Here is a 22,323-nt window from a genome sequence, read left to right as displayed (position 1 = left end):
GTCTATATTTCTTTGTGGAGGATCCACGTGTGATGCAATCTGTCAGCGCCCCGCCACGTGCAAAACCCCAGGCTGGGTTGCGCAAAAGGGAAACTGAATCCATCGCGTGTGCAGATCCTCCACAGAGAAAAATACACCAAGAGCAATGATGGGTGTGGGCCAAGCGCAAAGACGCGAGAGCTGCATTGCGCGAAAGGGGGACGTAATCTAATGCTTTTGTGGCTCCTCCACAAAGAAAAATAAACTAAGAACAGTAACGAGTGGAAAATCAAAAGGCTAAAAAGTCTGCGAGAGAGAAGCCCTGCCCAACCGTATTACAACGATTGACATTTAATGCCAGTTCCAACCCAAATTTCGTTAGGGGTCGGGCTCGGCTTTGAGGTCCTACCTCTAGTTTAATCTTGAGTCCAATTCATGTTATGTGACTCAGATTCTCACGTCTGTGGTGCCGGGGAGTTTACCTGCGCTCGGGGTGTTTGCATCCGTGACGCCTGGCGTTGTGATGGAGACAACGACTGTAGAGATTGGTCAGACGAGGCCAACTGCACAGGTAAGCTTTTTAAACAATTCCGTGATATTATAACCATAAGTGCACAATCATGATGTAAATAATGTTTTATTGGCGGATGTTGTTTGTGAAACTGTTACACCCATGAGTATTTGAAACCATGCGTATAACCTAAAATCTTTTCTGTCTTAAACTGATTTAACTTAAAATAATTTTTCCATTCAAGCTGCGCAACATACATGTGAATCCAGTAGTTTCCAATGTCACACGGGCCACTGCATACCACAGCGCTGGACGTGTGATGGTGACAATGACTGCCAGGATAGCTCAGACGAAGACCCTCAAATCTGCGGTAACCTAAAACACTTTGTTATATCACACAACAGTGTGTTTAAGCTGTGTCATCATGCTGCATGTTATCAGTTGCATCAGTTAAGCAAGCACATCCTTAGCATGGTGGTTTGTCTTTTACACGCTCCACACAAATGTTAAGTTCCTATTAATATACTTGCTATATATTTTCCTGGATTTAAACCGACAGTAATGTACTTGCACCTTACTCTCCCCATTCTATTTGAATAGCCTTTGCCTACAATAGGGATATCCTGATCCAACATTAATATTAGATATCATTCTGATATCAGTCCAACAATTTGTATCGTATCTTGTTGTAATTCATACAAAATCCTGAACTTTGGCCCCAATATTGGCATTTGCGCACAATCAGTCCAAAATTCAAATTGAGCCCAGTTCAAGAAAAAAATAAAAATAATAAACAACAGCATGTATTATTTTAGCTTATAAAATTGGACAATACTTCGTGCTGCAAAATCCGTATCTATTTAAAAGTAATACATTTTATTGCTATGATGAAAATCAATGTTTTCTATTTATAGACCCTAATTAAATGTGTAAACCTAAGCTGACATTACCAAGATGCATACATATCATTAAAGTAGAATGTTCAGCTCATCAACATCTGCAGAACAACTTATTTGACTTATTTACCTGATCCTCCAAAAGTTTCAATTTTGTTAGTATAATAATGATATGATCGATTTATCCACCTTTCATCAATGATACTCAAAGGGGATTTTTTTTCTATGGCCTCTTGCGTTTGACAAGTTGCAATTGTCATGAATTTCATACTACATATTCTTCATACATGGATATTTAGCATGCACCTAATCTTTCTTGTCCGAATTTGTTTGTCATCATTACAATCATGAAGAATTGGAGCATTTCTTACTAACTGATGTATTATTTTCAGAAGGGAATAAATGCAAAGGGTTCCTGTGCTCTAATGGCACTTGCTTGCACAGCACTTCCCACTGTAATGGCATTAAGGAGTGTCCAGATGGTGCTGATGAAGAATATTGTGGTGAGCAGGGTTACCATCCGTTATTTCAATTTTGTTACATAATATGACAGTGTGACTCGTTTGTCATAGTGTCCCTTTAAAAATGTCACTTGGGATATTACCCACAGACCCTTTGTGCACTCGCTACATGGAGTTTGTATGCAAGAACCGAGCCCAGTGTCTCTTTCAGTCGCTGGTATGTGATGGTGTCAAACATTGTGAAGATGGGTCTGATGAGGATCCAGATTATGCCAAATGTGGTAAGGGGTCTAAAATTTGCCTATAGAACTATACATATTAAATATCAATGAATGATGTGTAAAAAATAACTTGTTAGAGGAATATGTGTTGGAAATGCAGTGCAATTCTTAGATATCGCCATAATGTCGAGAAAACTGCAAATGAGACTTGGTGTTCATTCGAAATTCACATACCCAAGTCTTGACTTTTTGAAAATGGTGCAGAGGAAGCTAAACTGTTTTCTATATAAAATAAACTGTTGTTGTTTTATCAGCCACTCCATCAGAGTTCGGCAAAGTGTGTGATGCATACACATTCCAGTGTGCCAATGGAGTGTGTGTGAGCCTAGAATGGAAATGTGATGGCATGGATGACTGTGGCGACTACTCCGATGAGGCCAACTGTGGTGAGTAGGGTATATGGGGTGTACAAAACAGAGGCAAAAAAACCCTCTAAAAACAAGACATTTGCAATTGCATCTAAATCCTGTCCACCTTTACTTTTGTGTTTTGTTTTTGATGAGTTAGACATAGCTCATTTTAATGGTTATTTTGTGTGTTGAAGCTGCCCCCACCGAGGTTCCTGGCTGCTCGAGGTATTTCCAGTTTGAGTGTAAAAACGGGCGCTGCATCCCAACGTGGTGGAAGTGTGATGATGAAAATGACTGTGGGGACTGGTCTGATGAATCTGATTGTGCAGGTACTATGCATTTTGTTTTACGATACTTTCAAATACCCAATTTGCTCTAAAAGAAAATATTAAGATTCCCCCTGACGCCCACCTAAAAAAAAAATCTGATTTATTTTTCAATATTGCTGTCTCATTAATATCAATAAAAGGTTATTTTCATGCAAAACCTTTGTCATTGAAAATGTATTGTAAAAGCTACAAAACACAAACTATATGTTGTGTAGATTTAACACTGGTAAAGTAGACAGAGCTTTATTATTTACATGTTACAAGGGTAACTCCTTTACTAAAATCATTCTTATAAGAAGAATTTTATGATAATAAAGAAATATGGTAGTTTTAGTCTACATTTAGCCCTGGGAAATGTATTTCATAGTGTCATCACTCTTGCTTTCATGTCAGATTGAATACAAAAAGGCCTCACTCCTGCATGTTTTAGAGGTTTCCCTTTAGACTCGCAACTCATTCAATAGCGAGCTGTTCAGAAACCTGTTTAACAATGTCGTTGATTTGATTTACTTTCGTTTAACACCAGAAACCTTTAAAACATGGAGAGCTGTGGCCCTTGAGGACCGGATTATAACACGTGTGCTCCATATTAGGACTGATGCTTAAACATACATGCTTTTAAACTTTAAAATTGGGCCAATTTCTATGATAAGATTGAATCCCTAAATGCCTTTATTCTGTACATTTTTCTGATTCTACTCCATCCATGTATATTGTACTGTCCATCGGAATGATATACTAATTATTTACTGATCATTTCTTAAATAGAATTGAATCGAAACATGAGATTTGTATTGTAAGCTGTGCACTCAAGCCAATTTTAACATTCAATCATGCTGGATGTCATTGAAACAATATTGTTATTATGATGCTCTATCAAAGGCGTTCTTAGCAGTTTTGGCTCTCTGTGTAGTAATTACCAGAACCAATCAGTGTAAATGTTTAAAAAGCAAACCTCAATCTCTAGGTGGAACAGTTCCTCACACTGTGGCCCCAGGTCCTTCAACCTGTGCCCCCAATCGCTTCCACTGCGGTACCGGAGCCTGTATCATCAACACGTGGGTTTGTGATGGCTATGCTGATTGTCCTGATGGCAGTGATGAGCTAGGATGTCCAACAGGTACAAAATAAGTGTTGGTTTGTGTAGCCCTTGTCAAAAGTTTGTATTACCTGCAAAGTGTATTTAAAATTGACAAATCATTGCTAACAACATTTCTCTTGATTTTTTTTTCTTATTTATGTTCAGTTAATGGCTCTGTGACACAGATGCCAATCACCACCACGTCTCCCTCCCAAGATCACTGCAGTCAGGGTCAGTTTCAATGTCGCCATTCTCATCACTGCCTCCCTGAATGGCAGCGATGTGATGGCAAGATTCACTGCCGAGATGCCTCTGATGAAGCCAATTGTCGTAAGTGTTGTCATACCATTCGAAGCCAAGCTGTCATCACACACAAAATGATAGTATAAATTGAATAAAGTCAAGAGCTACTGCAACCTAACTAAACGATGTTCTGGATGAAACTAAGCCAATCCAAATGCCTTAAGTGCTTCGCAAAGCAAGTGTCTAAACCCTATGTGTGACTACATACTGATCAAATTGTTATTCAAATACAACCGTTTGTAAAAACAAAGAATAACTATATGCAATAAATGCATGAGATTCACTTGAATAAATCACTGTGTACCCAGCCACCCGTGGGCCATTGTTCTGTGTAAACGGAACTCGTTGTTCTGATGGTGAAGCTTGTGTGCTGGATGAAGAGCGTTGTGACGGCTTTTTGGACTGTTCGGACCATAGCGACGAGGACAACTGCACGTGTAAGTTGGTCATTCCTCACATTATTTTTATCTTTTTAACTGGCTGGAGGGGAGTGAGGAGTCAACCATTATTCTAAACTTAATAAGTATTCTTTTCAGTTGCATATTCAGGTGAGTTTGGTCACCCACGAGTGTGTTAATCATGACCCAAATTTGGATTACCCAGCAAACTATAGTAATCAAGCTCATAATATATTTTTTATCCATAAACTGTTAACTAAATAATTGTCCGCGCAAATATGTGGCCAGAAATTTAAAAATGCGCCTTATCACCTGGTGCACTTTATACACCACAAAATACAGTGGATAAGATTGGAAATGCATAAATACAGTCTTTTTTTACTTTGCAAGGTTTTACGGTGTACTACTTTGTCAGTGAAATGATTGATTAATCGAAAAACATCGCTGACTATAATCGAAAAACATTGTATGCAACGGGAATCCAACCCAGGTTTCTGCAGTGAGAGCGCTGACACATAACCACTAGAACACCAGTTATTCAAATATCATATCATATAGTATCACACTATTCTTACTGTGGCAGAAAGGAATGTTAGAGAATGGAGAAAACGGAAAGTAGTCCGCATACATTTTGTGATTTTGGTCAGCGAGATCTTTCAACTGATCAATCATTGCACTAATCATAAATATATATACTGTGCAACAGTTAGACATGGAAAATACGATAGATCTTAATATAATTTTAATTCTATGTACCTTGCAGTCCAGTGTGCCTTATATATGAAAAATACATGACAAAACAATTTTTGGGGGGGTGAGCTTTATATTCTGGTGCACCTCACACAGCAAAACATATGGTGCATAGTTCTGTTTCAAGTTGGAATTTGATATCTCAATGTTAGTCCAATAAAGTTACGCAGAAAAATATCGACCGAACTTCCTTGTTATGAACGGCAGAAATTTAAAAAGTCTGAAGTCAGTTTCTTAAACGATATTGCCAAAGTATATGCTCACCCGATTTGACTCACATTCTGCATCTCATATTTTTCAATTACACCATATATTCATTTGTTATTTTTACCAAAGCGGCTTGTCAAGAAAGTAGGCATAGGCATCAATCTCCTTTTCAGATGGAGTCCCTTTAAAAGGGTCAAATAATTAATCTTGAAATTGAAATATTATATTTAGAATATTTAAAAATATAAATATAGCTGTTGCTAGTAATGCAATATAAGCAGTGTATGGTTATTAATAACTCAAATTGATCAAAGTCTAAAACCGCAGGCAGTATGTTTACTGTAGAATGCTTAGTGCTACCTGCAATAAATATCAGATTTTATTTTGCATTCAAATAGCAGCTAAAGGAGGGGCAGCACAGTGAAGCAGTGGTTAGTGCATGTGCGGCACAGTTCTCAGGTCATTGATCAAACCTCCTGTGTGGAGTTTGCATGTTCTCCCCGTGCTTGCGTGGGTTTCTTCCGGACACCCCATTTTCTCCCACATTCCAAAAACATGCATGTGAGGTTAATTGGCCGGTCTGAATTGTCCCTTAGCGGTGAATGAGCGAGCAAATTGTCCCTGTTGTGCCCTGCGACTGGCTGGCAACCAGTTCAGGGTTTTCCCTGCCCACTTCCCAAAGACAGATGGGATGGGCTCCAGCACGCCTGCGACCCTACTGGGGATAAGCGGTGCAGATAATGGATGGATAGCAGCTAAAGGAGACTCTTCTGTTTGTTGCAGCGGATACCCTGGCCTATAAAGTTCAGAACCTACAATGGAGTCCAGACTTTTTGGGTGCCATCACTCTGACATGGTCTCATCCAAAAAATCTTCCTCTGAAATCCTGCTCCTATTCTATCCACTACAGGTGGGTACATTCAGCGTTTGACCACATCCAGTTGATTCATATTCTTGTGGGGTTTTTTTCTTTTGTGGGTGGATTTTAAGTGGATTTGAAACTCATTCAATCCTAACGACACACAGTCTTAACATTAAATCAAAGGTACTCGTCTAGAATTTTTATTAAAGTCTCAGAAAAAAATTGGGAGTGTAATAAAATGAAAATTGGAAAAGTATTTAAAATGTCTTGCAGTGTACAAGTGGAAATTGTAAACTTTGAACCTCCTAGCTTTCTTTCTTCCAATCTATACTTTTCTAACTACTCATCCTTCCATCGTTTGTAATTCTTCCATCTGAACTGCTTATACTCCCATCATTTTTTTTGCTATTTTCTCATCCTTTGATCTTTTCATCATTCCTAACTGCTTTTATTCCCACCGTTTTTATTGATTTTAAACTGCTTATCCTCCCATCCTTCCAAACTGCTTATCCTTCCATGTTTTCTTCATTCTTTACGGCTTATTATTTAATCGTTCTTTTATTCCAAAGTTCTGATCCATAGGTTTAGATATAGGGTTGTGAACTTGAGGTGGATTTGTGCAAAAAGCAGAGTACACTCTAAAATTGGTTGCCAGGAAGTCATGATTATCTCTTAAAATATGTTTGTATCATAGGCTTGCCGGCACGGGACCGTGGTTCCTCATGGACACTCACAGTAACAAGACCAGCTATAAACTTACCGTCCTGAGACCAGACACTACTTATCAAATCAAAGTGTTCACACAATGCCTCAGCAAGATCCACAATACCAATGAGATGATCACAGTCAGAACACCAGAAGGATGTGAGTTTTAAGTTTTTGTTTTTAAAATCCAATAAAAATGACACACCTCATACTCTACGCTAAATATTTTGTATGAAACAGTATGCGTAATATTTTATTGCTTCTATAAAGCAGTTTTTAATGTTATATTTGCCATTTTTTTCACTAACCACCGTCATGTATGCTATGGACATATTTTTAAACTAACCTTTCCCCTTTCAAAGTTTCCTATTTTGGTTCATTGAAATTTGAGAAAACATGTAGATGAAGCTTGTATTTACCAACATCTTGTCTCCGCAGTCCCGGAGCCTCCCCGGAACTTGCAGTTGTCGTGTGACAAGAGCAAGGACGGGACAGTTGATGTCTCCTGGAGTCCCCCTGACAAAGGAAATGGCCTAATTCGAGAGTATATTGTAGGTTTTTTTCATTTTATATTACAAAATGACAAAAAATGACAAAGTGACAAGATTGGATAGATTGAGAAATGAAATTGTGAGGGACAGAACTGGATTTGTTTTGGAACTGAGCAAGCGTGTAGATAAGAGAGTACTCGGTTGGTTTGGACACATAGAGAGGATGGATGATGAGCGAATGTTGAAGAGGATCTACAGAGCAGAAGTAAATGGAAGGAGACTAAGAGGAAGGCCGCGATTGATGTGGCTGGATAGTGTTATGAGTGCAGTGCAGGAAAGAGGTCTAAATATAGTGGAAGCTAGATCTCTTGTTGGTGATAGGAATGAGGGAAGAGGTGTTGTAAAAGGATTTTGGGATGTCTAGACGTGTTCTAAGGGATGGGCAGGGCACCTGTATGATGCGGCAGAGGTAAACCAGTGAAAGCTGTCGGGCCCTGCTGTTGAACAGAAGAGTTTTTTGTTTCACCCTAACCCGAGTGACATGGCCGCTTTCTTGTGTCCCATTTCATCTGGGGGGACGAAAGCATGACCAAGTTGGGTGCCGAGGTGCTTAACTCGTTAGGGTGTTTGGGTATTTGGGTTGGCCATGGTTACATTTTTGTTTTTTTTTGCTACGTTTTCCTTTTTTCTTTTCTTTGTTTTTGTATATGCGTTTGTCTTGCTGTCGGTCACTTCTTTGAGGGATATGACCAGGGTAGATAAGATAGATAGATGTCACAAAATAATGACAGACACATTCTGAAGTCATAAGAAGAGAATTACAAACCTCAATACCTAATGAATAATGTTTTTGTTGCTTAGGAACGTCTGCCATGCTAAGGTTTTTTATTATTTATTTTTTTGATTGGCTCTTGTTTGTAAAAATGTCTTCCTTACACTGTGCGTACTTGTTTTTTGAAGGTTTTTGCATTTCATGTTGGTAATAACCAAGGGTTGGTAATCTTGGTTTTTTAATTGCCCGAGTTTTGTAGGTTTTACATGCCTACCCTTTCCATCACATTTTATTCTAATGATCAGGTTAACTATTAGGCTCCTGCAGATATTGCTCATAACTTGATCATTTGAGTCAGTTAAGTTGGAGAAGAAGAAAATCTAAAGCATCTAAGACTCTCACCATTATTTAACGCGATTTATCATCTACACATCTTTGAGGAGAATACTGTAATTCTATTTGTAATAAATTCAATTTACAAAAATTGTGAAAAAAAATCCTTGAGATGAAAGTCAGATTTAAATTTAACTGTCTCCTTTTGTTGCCAGATTGAGTACAGTGAACAAGGAGCTATTGAGTGGACATCGCAGAGGAGCACCACTACCAGCACAGAGGTGAAAGACCTACAGCCAGAACTGCAGTACAAGTTCAGAGTAAGCCTAACACTTCCATCATTAATCTTTTCAAATATCTATAAATAAATTTACTTTGGATACAATACTTACAGTATTGTGACATTGTTTTTCGCAGGTGGCAGCCGTGACTAGTCGAGGTATGGGAAACTGGACCGAAGTTAAATCTATTACACCCAAAAAAGGTAGATGGTTCTGCATTAACTTTTAAACCCTGATGATGTCCATGGATGAAAGGTTTTCTTTCTTGCTGACTTTTCCATTTACATTTGCTCTGGTGCAGCTCTGCCTCCTCCTTCAGTGATTATCGACAGGATCACTGAGGACTCAATTAGCCTCTCATTCAGTCTTAATTCCCAGTATGAAGTAAGTGCAGCATATACCATAAAATGATACACTCGGACCCCACAAAAACTAATGTGTGTATGTGTAATTGTGTTTAAGGTGAAACAATACATCGTGATTATGTCCTGGCAGTTTGACTCACACATGAAAGAGAGCAAGAATTACACGGTTGAGCAGAGTATTCTCAAAGGTACTATCCGGCAGTGTTTAAAGACTGACATTAAGCCAAGGCATATATTTAATATCCGAAAAGTCCAAGTCACCCAAACATTATTTTCTCACCACTTGTTGAGCTCGGACTAGCACCCTTAATGTCTCTTTTCTAAACCTTCTGTTCTTCATTATTAATTATTTATACTATTCTGAAATCACTAAAATTTAATGCCAGTCTCCCTATAGAGGAAAAAAAGTAATTGGTAGAAGGGAAAAAAAGAGGGGATCTAAATGTATTCATGACTTAGATGTAATATGTCCTTTCGTTGTAGCTGAAGAGGGGATCATTTTACAAGCTACTTCTCAAAAAAATACTTTCAAAGAGGTGGACTTTTGAGATATAATATGTATACCGTATTTTCACGTCTATAAGGCGCACCCTCCAAAAAGTTTTCTTTGTCCAACATTTTCCATACATAAGGCACATTGGACTATAAGGCGCTACAGTGGGAACGTCAACAAAACAGTCGGATGGTTCAGTCAAACGTATTAACCCCGTAACATTCCGAGTCAGACATGTACGTACACGGTGTCTGTACGATGTCACCAATCATTCAAATGCGTCATTCCACATATCATTAGGAAGGTTAAACTCTAGAGCTTCAAGAAATGCCAAACATTTCTTAGTTTCTATTTTCTTTTTCGCTGGCAACTGTGTTGACAGAAAACTAAGAATTTAATTGTGCAGGGAAACATTGTTCTTTACTGTGCATATGACAATAAACACTTTGAATTGAATTGAATTTAAAAATGCACTCATTACAGAAACATCAAGATCAGTCATATATCTATCAATCATATAGCTAGCCACTCCTTGCACATCTTTTTCTCTGCACTATTGTACTTACAGTGTTATTGTTACAGTGTTATTGTTACTGTTTACCTGACTTGTTTTCCTGACTGCCCATTTTGCACATCTGGTTAGCTGCTCCTCTTGCACTATTTGCACTACTGTAAAATACTATACATAGCCATAATTATTTAGTATATTATTAATACTCAATACTCCAACTCAATACAACATTTTATTTATATCTGTACATTCAAGGAAACTGTGCGGGTCAGATGTATCGACATTTCGTTCTGTATACACGTGTACTAGAATAACAATAAAGTAGATCTGAATCTGAATCAGTCCGGAACAAAATACTGGAAAAATATAAAGCCGGGATAGCTCACCAAATTCGTCTTGCAGCCATCACGTTCAATAATAATACGCAACCATGGTCCTCTTACATCCGTGAGTGTAGTAAATCCAACCGTGTAAAATATTTACACACTCCAAAACACGCAATAATGTCGACAAATAAAAGAAAAAATCCGCTGAGAAGCAACTGCATCGATAGACGTTGCTTGTTGCTAGCTGTCTGTTTAGCCCCATAATTCCTGTTTATAAATACAGACTAGTAAAAAATGTTTTCTCCATGCCGTAGAGCAAACTAAATGTGATTCACATTCATGTTTTTCGGCCAATTGCAGGCTTTGTTTTGCCCCGCTTTAGCCTGCGCAAAATGCTAAAAGGAATCGCCTCCTTTACCTCCGAAAAACATTATCCAACTGTGACCTATTCAAATGATGATTGAGACATTGGTTAGGAAATGAAACGCCGGTATATATATCCAAGCATACACCGCAGAGTACTTCGCCTACAGGGGAAAATCTAGTTGGCGGCTGCTTGCCTTAGTTGCGAGACCTTGCGACTCAATATTGATCCATATATAAGGTGCACTATATTATAAGGCACATGGTCAGATTTTGGGGGAAAAAAAAGGGCTTTTAGGTGCGCCTTATAGTCATGAAAATGGGGTATATATATATATATATATATATATATATATATATATATATTATTATTATTATGCTTTTTATTAATATTTATTTAATCCATATTTGACTGACCTTGTAGTTTGCATTTCAATAGGCATCTGTTGGTATCACATTTTGACGGGGGGGGAAATGTAAATGTTATATTTATTATTAGTCTGATAAGGATGCTCCTCCTGCTACCAGTTAACATGGAAACCAGTACTATCTATTTCTTGTGGGTGAGCAAACTCCTAATCAAAAAAAAAAATCGGCCTGAAGAAGGATGGGCGCCACCAGGCTGTACTCCCCCAAGACACCCCAGCGGTGCCTAGGGATACATGAACTGTTAAATGCAATATGCTTACCAATTGTTTTTTTCAGTTAACTCAGTTCTTCAGATATGCATGAATATATCGACTCAGGCAATTTTTGAGGAGGCATTCAATTGTTTTTCATTGTCCAACTTCAGTGATGAGCCTGACAGCAGGGACCGTGTACGAGGTGGCTGTGTGGGCTCACACCGATATTGGGGACAGCGCCACAGCCTTGTCTCATCATCAGACAAAAGGCGTCCAGCCAGACCAGCCACTTCTCAAAGCTCGCTCCCTCAACCAAACTGCTGTGGATTGCAGCTGGACCATTACCAACGGGCAATCTGCACAGGTACCTACTGTAACATAATGTCCCCAGGCCCATCACAACCCTAAAAAAGCAGACAAGACTGTGAAAAAAGTATCTTGCCTATGAAAAATGTGCATTCATATTTCGAGTATTTTGGGGGAAATATGTTGCTGCTAATGTTATTGCACTATTGTTATGATGCACTTACAATTTAGGTCAGTCTACAAGCACAACCTTATAAAAATCTGCCCATTTATCCTAACATTCTTTTTTTATTTAGTTCTTCTCTTTGTTTTTTTTTCAACATGTTTATCTTGGAATAACAAGTTTAAACGTGTTTTACACAATATTCACTACGTTGTTATTAACACCAATAAAGATAAACCGTTTAAATTCTAATCATATTAATAGTTCATCAGTAGAGGGCGCTGGTGTGTTCCCCTTTCATTCTACTGTATCAGTTGAAAGGGAGTCAAATAGGAAATTACACTTTTTCCAGTAAGGGGCTAAATTGTATTTTATAATGTTTTAAAAAACACACAATGAGTCATTGAAAGTGATAGAAATCATTTAAAAAATAATTAATGGTCAAACTGCTATTAGATGTTGATGTGAAACTATTTATATTTAGGGTGACTAGTTGTTAGTTTACAGCCAAGCCTTATGCTAATTGCTAACATCTCCTGACGCAATACACAAAATTATTATTTTACATGAATCACTGGAAGAAGTGTTTCTCTAAACTAAAATTACTAATCCTACCAATATATTTTCAACAAACAAGTCTTTCTTTGGTTTACTCAAGACTCAGCTGTGTTTTGTTTTGCATGTTTTTACTTATCACTTCTGGATTGATGCTATTTTCATTGCACTTATATTCAATAGCTCTTTGAGACTTGTGATTAAGGGCTATTATTATTATTATTATTATTATTATTATTATTATTGTTATTATAATACCCTAGGCCAGTCTTACATTGTATTTTTTTCTTTGTAATGTTTATAGGATGTTTATCTTTGATTGCCATGTCTGATCTCGTTTCCCCACATTTTTACCACTGACAATTAGGATAATTCAATTTAATGACGGGGTTGATGTGAATGTTCCCTTGTAGGTATACGGTGTGTTTTATGCTACATCCTTCCTGGATTTGTACCATCGGCCGCATCGGGTCACCACCACAATTACCAATATGACAGTTAACGTGGACAGTGGCGAGCAGTATTTGTTCCTGGTGAGTCTTATGCAGATAAACTTCTTTTAACCTTTTGATATTTTTCATTTGAGTCAAATTCTAATGTTATTAGTGATTAGTGACATATATTTTTTTCCATTATAATGTACATTAGATATTTGAATTGGCTATGAAACTGTCCATTTAGCATTTTGGTTTGTTTGGGTTTTAGGTGCGAGTTGTTTCTCCCTTCTTGGGTCCCCCATCTGAGCATGTCGTGGTCAAAATGATTCCCAATGAACGGCTACCACCAAGGAATCTGCATCGAGTGAAAGTAGACAAGACAGAGGCAACACTCAAGTGGCAACCTCCATATGATATACCAAACGGAACTCTGGTACGAATCTTTACTATATATGTAAAAACGCTTGATTCCGTGGGGATGAAATCTCTTATTAGACACAGAACCAACTGACATGGAAAAATAGCTTTCACGATATTTTTCTGTCAGAAAAAGGTCTAATTTGTTTTTTACAGGGTTCGTGCAGGTGCTTGAAATTCTTGAAAAATGCTTGAATTTTGGGTGAAGTGCTTGTAAATGCTGGAAATGTTTGCCATGTTTCACAAGTTTGCTTGACACTGTCGCTGACACTGCTCTCTGGTGGCTTCACTTTGCAAGCGCATTACTTGATGATTTACAGCACATGGCATTAGTGTGTACGGCATTGTCCTATGAAGCGTCATCGCCCCTGCGGTTAGTGCCCGAGAGGACTGATGCATGCTACATCTAAACAAGGCACTATGAAATGTGTATAGTGCAAGGATTACAGTAAAGAAAATAAGTATTTGAACACCCTTCTATTTTGCTATTTCTCCCACTTACAAATCATTGAGTGGTCCAAAATTTTCATCGTAGGTGCATGTCCACTGTGAGAGAGATAAACTAAAAAGAAAAATCAAGAAGACATCTTAGGGAGGCATTTGGGTACACCAGTTTTGAAAAGTAAAAAAAAAAAAAAGAGAAACACAGACTTGTCTCATTTATTTTACTAATATTACAGATTTATATCTCACAAAGAAAGAAACATTGTGTCATTGTTTGTTTTTAGACCTATGCAATCCACGTGTGGGATGCGGTCCGTAGGATGGAGCGGGACTACAAAGTAGCCACCAGGAACAACACCGTAGAGTACCAGTTGAAAGGCCTGGAACCCGGCGGGCGCTACAGCATCACCGTCCGTCTCATCAACATGAGCAAGGAAGCCAGCTTCACTTTGAGCACAGGTATGTATCGAACTTCGTATGGATTTGACAACTTACTTGCTTTGAATAATCCATTAATAAATAATGCTACTGGTGAGACGGTCCCACTGCTGCGTACCACCTGCTGAGTTTACGGGGTCCTCAGCTGTGATTTAGCACATATTTTGTCATACTCTGTCCCCTGAGTGAAGACAAGAACACTGTGATGTTAATACAGCAAAAAAACATTAAAAAAAACAAAACATCAATATCTGAGAAACAGGGTTATTTTTTTAGGTGTCAGATACTTCTACGTACAAAGTATGTACTGTATCTTGCATGAACTTTCAAAGGCTTTAATATGGTTCATAAATGAAATAATGAACATTTTATCGCCAATTGTAGTTTTTAAAGTCTGTTTGCCTAATTCAATGTGTGATATAAAAATTTAAGTATTTTAAAAATTTTACCTCACTTTTTTTTAAATGTTGAGGATTGTTGAGGTGTTGAATAAATGAAATAAATAAATAATTGAGGACATATATTTACCATATATACTTGCATATAAGCCTACATCAAATAAAGGCTGACTCCTAAAACGTCTTTTAAAAAAAAAAAGCCACAAACCTAGAATATTAATAAAACATGTAACTAAAAGAAGATAATTATTTAAAGGTGTAGATAATATAGATTAATATACTGGGACTAAAAATAAAACGACTTCAAACCAATTAATGTGCCTTTAAGTAGTGCGTCCATGGCAAACACAATTTTTGTATTTTGTGTTTACTCCCTTCTTTGATTCAATCGTCACTGTTTTCTACCTTTCCTTATCACGAACTTTCTTGAGACCCATTATTATCGGCACAAAGGCAATAAAACGCAGTGAATCTCGATAAAATGAGATGTGGTCCCTCTCAGATACAAGCCTGGCAGCGTTAATTAATTGAACAGGAAAAACGATTGTGCAAGCAGCGAGCATGTGGACATGACACGGCCGTGTGCCATTGGTTGGCTATGCCTGTCTTCCCCCACCCGTTGTGTACATTTGGTTGTTTGCGCATATTTGCAGACCTCCCGATTTCAATATTGTATTTCATAGATCTAAATTTGGCTGATATGCAAACATATACAGTAATTGTGATTGAAAATATCAGTTATTTCTATGCAGATTGAAGGGAATTCCATGTACTAATGTTATCGGTATGTGGTATCGAACACTACGCGTATCTAGGTATCTGTATTGTTATGAATAAAAATCGGTAAATAACATCCCTATTCATCAACATGCATTACTTTGAAAAAAATCATTGTAAACCTAGCAAGTGAAAATTTTAGAGCTCTGCTTGTGTGAATCAAAGCAAATCATTTTTGTTTTTCATAGCTCAAAAATTGTTTAATTCTGCTTCAGATCCTATTCCAGCTCCAGAGGCCTTGAAGATATTGACAGAGAATGATCACATATTCCTCTTCTGGAAGAGCCTCGCAGTCAAAGAGAAGACTTTCAGTGAGAGCAGGGTGAGACAACAGGCTTGAGACCACATTTTGACTTCTGTTGTTTTTTATTTAATGTCTTTTATTTGCTAATCTTAAGTCAAATTGATTACAGGGCTATGAGGTGCACATGTATGACAGCACGACCAACAAGACAACCTTTTTGGGGAACACAACCGAGACCTACTTCCGCATTAGCAGCCTGCAGATTGGACACAACTACACCTTTTCCGTCCTGGCACGATGCTTGCTCAAAGGCCAACTGTGTGGCCAGCCCGCCAAGCTGCTATACAACCAACTTAGAACAGGTAAAGGAGAGCACACTGACTGCATACTTTCCAATTAAGGCAAAAATTGGGCCAGATTTGGTAAGCTGAAAATGCGTGAGGGCCAACTATTCAGCCTGGTATTCTTTGAACAGTCTTTAATAAATTCCCTCTCTATGAAAGGTTTTGAGTTCTCAGCGATCAGCGTCATGGCCTCGTAGCTTGCTTTCCTAGCATTTTCGTTTGACTTGCAGGGTCTTGTGAAAAAGCACTGCCATGCCTTTAAAACATCTTGTAGTTGCTTCACCTTTTCACAGCATTTGTTTCCAGTTAATTTTTGTAGTCAGCATGTTTTGTCTGGCAGTGCCTGTTGATATTATTTTCTTTGAAAAAAGCCACAGTCTCTTGGCAAATTTGGCAGACGCGGTTGTTTCGGATTTCAGTGAAAAATACTCCAATTGTCACTTGTCCCTTTTTTATTTACAGTTGCCATGTCGGAAATTGGGTGGCCTAAAATTGTCACAGAAATTTAAGGGCAAGGGCTACTGCTTTCATATGGTCAAATGGTGATTTAAAACAAATATTGTATTCAGATGCTCCCCTACTCACAACCATTCGGCTTAAGAAAAACGGTAAATACTAACATTTTTTTCGGGATGTCAAAAAATGTCCGGACATTGCTGTAAGTTGCATTTTGTATTGTGTGCACCTTTTTTCGAGTACACGACATTACTGTTGTGCTTCTTCCCACTGCTACCAGTGTGTGGTGCTGTGAGAGGTCACCCAGCATTCACCCGAAGAAGAAATCCACATTCTCTTCCTAGTTCGTGTGTAAAAATTCTATATCGTATCTCCAGCGCGCTAAGAATTTTGACATTTGTGTAATATCTCGTGCATCCATTCAATATGGTTGGTATAAAGTGTAAAGAAGAGGCGAGCCGTTTCTTTTGAAATGAAAGTGGAATTGGAAAGATTGATGCGGTTGAGAAAATGGTTGGATCAATTTTTTCGACCACTCTCTAACACAGAAGAGGACCTCTTGAAGTTTATCTTACAAAAAAAGAGAAAAACAACCTCGTATTGCCCATTTTGGCTCTAATACGGATCATCTCAGTCACTGGCAGCAAACGATAACGTAATTTAGATTGTATTTTAGGTTCACAGGACAATTTTTCCTTTGTATTTAGTAGTTTGCATGCACAAACTGGACGAGCTCTGGGACTGCTCGTGAACTATATTTTCCTTGGTAAGATTTCTGTTGCAAATACAACTTGTACATCAAAATTTTTGTGTGTAAAGGTGCGTGTATAAAGAGGTACCACCGTACTTTACCATAGATTTCCCTTTCCTGCAGTTTCATCATCAGTGAATACAAAGCAACCAGGACCGTTGCCCCCCCCAGACAATGGGAGGTCTGAGAAGCCAAATAATAAAAGCAGTTTGGATGTCAATCCATTTATAACTTAATTGGTATCATACATTTAGTTTTGACAAATCTGTATTCTACCTACCATACTACACTTGAGAACTGTTGTGACTTCATAAAAGCCGATTTATGTTGACAATAGTGCCAAAACGTACTTGTTTGATGGTTGCAGGCCCAAGCAGTGATTCACCAAGCGAAGGGTCGGAGGACATGGCGACAGTGGTGGTTCCAGTCCTCTTCCTACTGCTGTTGGGCGTATGCGGTGGTTTGGTCGTGCTCTACCTCAGACACCGGCGACTCCAGAACAATTTTACCACTTTCGCCAACTCCCACTATAACTCACGCCTCGGTTCTGCCATCTTTTCTTCTGGGGATGAGCTAGGTGAGAATTTGTCTTTTACTCGCTGGATGTTTATTCTTTTTGGTAATAGATTCAATATAGAGACGCTCCCCTACTTATGACCATTCGACTTATGAAAAACGGTAGATACGAAAAAAAATTTCAGGATTTCAAAAAATACCCGGACATTGCTGTAAGTTAGATTTTGTATTGTGTGCACCTTTTTCCGAGTAGAGGACATTACTGTAGTTCTTCTTTCCGCCGCTACCGCCGTGTGGTGGCACTGTGAGAGGTCACCCAGCATCCACCCCAAAGAAGAAATCCGCTTCCTCTTCCTAGTTCGTGTGTAAGGATTCTATACTGTATCTCCAGCGCGCTAAGAACTTTGATATTTTTATTTTTTAATATCTCGTGCATCCATTCAATATGGTTGGTGTACAGTATAAAGAAGAGGCCAGCCGTTTCTTTTGATATCAAAGTTGAATAAGAAAGCTTGATGCGGTTGAGAAAATGGTTGGATCGCTTTTTTTTGGCCATTCTCTAACACAGAGGAGGACCTCTTAAAGCTTATCTTCCAAAAGTAAGTTACACTTAACTTTCTTTATTTTTATACAGCATATTGTTTTATAAAATGTTTGTTTCTAAGTTTCGAAATAATACAGGTTACTCATACAAGCCTTAAACATACTTATATAAACCTTAAACATACACAATATAGCACTGAAGCAACTTACAAACAAGTTCAACTTACGAAAGATCATCGTTCGTAAGTAGGTCAACGTCTGTACAGATAGGCCCGAGAATATTTGGACAGTGTCACAAGTTTTGTTATTTTAACTGTTCACATAAACATATTATGAAATACAATAATATAATTTATATAGGCTTGAAGTACACAACCTCAGCGCCAATTTCAACTTTTCCACATCTAAATCGGCATAAAGGTTAAGGAATTTTAGGCCCATTTCAAGGGAGCAAAAGTAATTGGACACTTGACTCTGATGGTGGAAATTGAAGGCTCCTCTCTTGCTAACTCTTATTCTGATGGTAGATGCGTGTTTATTCATTTTGAAGCTGTTGTTGTGAACACACATCATGCGTTCAAAGGAGCTCACAATGGAGGTGTACCAGAAGATTCTGAGACTCAAAAAAGAAGAAATTCGTAAGAGAGATAGCTGAAATGCTTAGAGAAGCCAAATCAACCATTTGGTGCATTGTAAGAAAAAAATAATGTATTTCAAAAAAGCCTGGACGTGAAGGAAGACAACAGCAACGGATGATGGCCAAATACTCTCCATGTTAAAGAAAAATCAATTTACTACGTCTACTGAGGTGAAGAACACTCTGCAGGATGTGGGTGTATCTGTCTTTAAGTCAATAATGAAGATAAATTTGACATCACTAATGATAAGTGTCATTGGCACATGAGGCTTCACTTTGCCCATCAGTTGCAACAGTATCAAGATCACCAGAGGCAGCAGTCTTGGTCCACGGGGCTGGCAAGGGGTTGGTCATCTGGTAAACTCACGACAGTCCAAATTTTCTACAGGTAGTACTCATGATCAGGAAAGGAGCCCAGAGTTTGGTACACTGAAGGAAAACAAGGCTGTGTTAAGAAGGCTTAGCATGTAACAAAAGAGGCAACGAACTAGCACCTAACTGAGGAAACAGGGTTTAAATAGCAAAGAGAGAGAAGGTTGGAGAGAAATCAGGACAAGTGACACCGTGTGTGGGGTGGAAATTAGAGCCAGGAAGTGAGTGGCCAAATAAGGTAAGAAATGGTGAGAGGGAAAGAAAGAGAAAATCAAACCTGACTGCAGGACTGTTACTTACAGTGTTATTACTTACAGTGTTATTGTTTACAATATAATGGTACTGTGTACCTGACTTGTTAACCTGACTGCCCATCTTGCACATCTGGTTAGCGTCTCTTCTTGCACTATCGGCACTATGGTAAATAACACAATACAGCTTTATTTATATCTGTACACTGAAGGACACTGAGGGAAACTGTGGGAGTCAGATCCATCGACATTTCGTTCTGTATACACGTGTACTAGAATGACAATAAAGTAGATCTGAATCTGAATCTGAATCTGAGGACTCTGACAATAAGTTGGAAATCCATCACAAGTTTGAGTTTCACGTCTGTCTTTTCTATTTAGTGGACGATGACGAAGACGATCCCATGATCAGCGGCTTCTCTGACGACGTCCCCATGGTCATCGCGTAGCACAAAGAAAGACCATCCAACCTCCTTCTTAGTCTTCTCCCATCCTCAAACTCCGTTGACAGGAAGGAACCTAATTAGAAAGAAGAAATGAGAGAAAGAGATATTTTTCAAATATGCACTTTTTGGGGATGCGCAATAACTTATTTTTTATAAGAAAAAAAAGGAATATATGGAGGTTTTGCTGGACTTTGAGGCATACTGTGAAGATTTTAGCGAGTACGACGTGGAACCCTTTTGAGTGGTCCATCGCTTGAAGCCAAAATAAGCATTCAGAGACTTACAGTAAACGTAATGCTAAATATACAAATGCACATGTAAAACCGAGACATGGGTCGGGTACGAAATACATGGGAAAAAAAAGAGAATGTATGTTTTTACATATCACTGCTGAAATCTGTATGTTACGTTTGAGACAGGAGTGTCAGCTTGAGATCAGTTAAAATTGTCCACATCTTGTATTACGATTTGGCAACAATTTGGATGTTACACATGCTTTTAAATTAACACTCACATGACTGCTTAGATATACACGTAGATATACACTTTTCCTTATCACCAGCACACTCCTGTGTTTGTTGACACGTGCCAAAATGATTCAATACCTGAACCGATTGGAATTTTATGTAAATATTGGCTTTCAGTGCATCTTAACTTTGTACCGCTGCAACACATTCTTTTAAAAGTCCTTATATTTTGATTTGTTTTTAAATCATTCATAAGTTGAGATGATTCCCCACCCCACCCCAGCATTTTTGCCATCAATGTAGTCATTGTGTTCAAAATTCTCAGGGAATTGTGTTGAAAATCAGCGAAGCACCACAACCATCATCATTATCCTCACAGGGTTTTCCAAAAGTCGTAATGATAAGTAGGTATAATGTAGCAACTGTTACGGTTCACATTTAGAGTTTGAATTAACATCGGGAACGCCTAAGATAGGCAATATTGGAATTGAATGATGCAAATGATTTACATGACATTTAAAATGGCATTGACCATTCATTGCATCAAATTAATTATTTTAATATAAATATAGACCTTTAGGGACGGTGTGTATTATTTAGCGCCTTCTAGAGGTTAAAAAATAACAACCTTCTATTCATTAATATGAAATAAAATGATCTGCATTCATATAGCACTTTTCAAGACTTCCCAAAGCGCTTTACAGTGTGCTTCACCATCACCTATTTCCCAAAATCGGCCGTGCAGCCATGTAAGGCGCTAACCTGCTTATTGGGGGTATTAGGGGCTCAGTTTCTTACCCAAGGACACTTCAACATGTAACACAGAGGAGCCGGGATTCGAACTGCAATCTCTTGATCCCAAGACGAGCGCTCTACCTCCTGAGCCACTGCCACCAACCTTTTTGGGACCCATTATTATGGGTAGTAAAGGGAAATAAAACCAACAAAATCACAATAAAATGAGATGTGGTCCCTCTTAAAAATCCCGCTTGGCTGAATTAGTTGAAGAGATCGAGGAGGGCATTATTGCCATGAACTGTTGAGGGGTAGAATTGACCCTCTTTTTTCACCTCTTCTTAGCATTAAAATGGAGGCGGCAGTAGCTCAGGAGGTGGAGCACTCTTAGGACCGAGAGGTCGCAGGTTTGATTCCCGGCTCTTCCGAGTTAAATGTCGAAGCGTCGTTAGGCAAGACACTGAACCCATAATGCCCTCGATAGCCATTGGTTTGTGTGTGTGTAATGAGTAAGTGTGAAGCACATTGTAAACCGCTTTGCGAGATCTCCAGCTACTTGAAAAGCGCTGTATAAATGAAGACCTTTTACCATGATGACAAGGAAAAAAGGTCCACGACTCACTTTTGGGTCCTGACCCACGAGTTAAGAAACAATGACTTAAAGGAAGCCGACATAGCTGTTTGCTATCTTGCTGCTACAGGAAAAAAAAATGGTGCAGTTTGGTCTCTTTGAGCTCCGTAGTTTGTGATTTTCCTTCTTCTTTTTAGCACGCAGTTTTGATTGCATTACGCAACAGCAACATCTAGTGGAAAACTAATACACCCTGTCCCTTTAATCAATTCTAACCGACCCAGAGGCATGCATTTAGGATGATTTCCAAAATGTGTTGTTTTTTTAACATTATACAGAAATATATAACAGAAACACCTTTTTCTTTTCATTACAATTGATAAG

The 22,323-nt window shown here is 38.4% G+C and overlaps 1 protein-coding gene across 1 annotated transcript in view; it reads left to right on the top strand.

Annotated features, from left to right (window-relative positions):
* Window positions 1-21,310, top strand: part of sorl1 (sortilin-related receptor, L(DLR class) A repeats containing) — a 73,529-nt gene extending 52,219 nt beyond the window's left edge. Inside the window, exons 25-48 of the mRNA XM_088345756.1 lie at window positions 431-550; window positions 735-860; window positions 1,779-1,889; window positions 1,997-2,128; window positions 2,383-2,514; window positions 2,673-2,807; window positions 3,775-3,927; window positions 4,054-4,218; window positions 4,500-4,628; window positions 6,330-6,456; window positions 7,103-7,272; window positions 7,552-7,664; window positions 8,925-9,029; window positions 9,127-9,193; window positions 9,292-9,374; window positions 9,453-9,543; window positions 11,842-12,035; window positions 13,109-13,228; window positions 13,401-13,565; window positions 14,278-14,452; window positions 15,822-15,928; window positions 16,020-16,212; window positions 17,769-17,978; window positions 20,102-21,310. Coding sequence (XP_088201882.1) covers window positions 431-550; window positions 735-860; window positions 1,779-1,889; window positions 1,997-2,128; window positions 2,383-2,514; window positions 2,673-2,807; window positions 3,775-3,927; window positions 4,054-4,218; window positions 4,500-4,628; window positions 6,330-6,456; window positions 7,103-7,272; window positions 7,552-7,664; window positions 8,925-9,029; window positions 9,127-9,193; window positions 9,292-9,374; window positions 9,453-9,543; window positions 11,842-12,035; window positions 13,109-13,228; window positions 13,401-13,565; window positions 14,278-14,452; window positions 15,822-15,928; window positions 16,020-16,212; window positions 17,769-17,978; window positions 20,102-20,169 — 3,191 coding nt within the window. The 3' untranslated portion in view covers window positions 20,170-21,310. The remainder of the gene's footprint in view (window positions 1-430; window positions 551-734; window positions 861-1,778; window positions 1,890-1,996; window positions 2,129-2,382; window positions 2,515-2,672; window positions 2,808-3,774; window positions 3,928-4,053; window positions 4,219-4,499; window positions 4,629-6,329; window positions 6,457-7,102; window positions 7,273-7,551; window positions 7,665-8,924; window positions 9,030-9,126; window positions 9,194-9,291; window positions 9,375-9,452; window positions 9,544-11,841; window positions 12,036-13,108; window positions 13,229-13,400; window positions 13,566-14,277; window positions 14,453-15,821; window positions 15,929-16,019; window positions 16,213-17,768; window positions 17,979-20,101) is intronic.
* The last annotated feature ends 1,013 nt before the right edge of the window (window positions 21,311-22,323 follow it).

This window comes from Urocampus carinirostris, chromosome 10, assembly GCF_059441175.1.
Source record: "Urocampus carinirostris isolate Australia breed hairy pipefish chromosome 10, RoL_Ucar_1.0, whole genome shotgun sequence".
NCBI classification, from domain to species: Eukaryota; Metazoa; Chordata; class Actinopteri; order Syngnathiformes; family Syngnathidae; genus Urocampus; species Urocampus carinirostris.
Note: the sequence above shows the minus strand (reverse complement) of the source record. Positions and strands in the feature narration are given on the sequence as shown.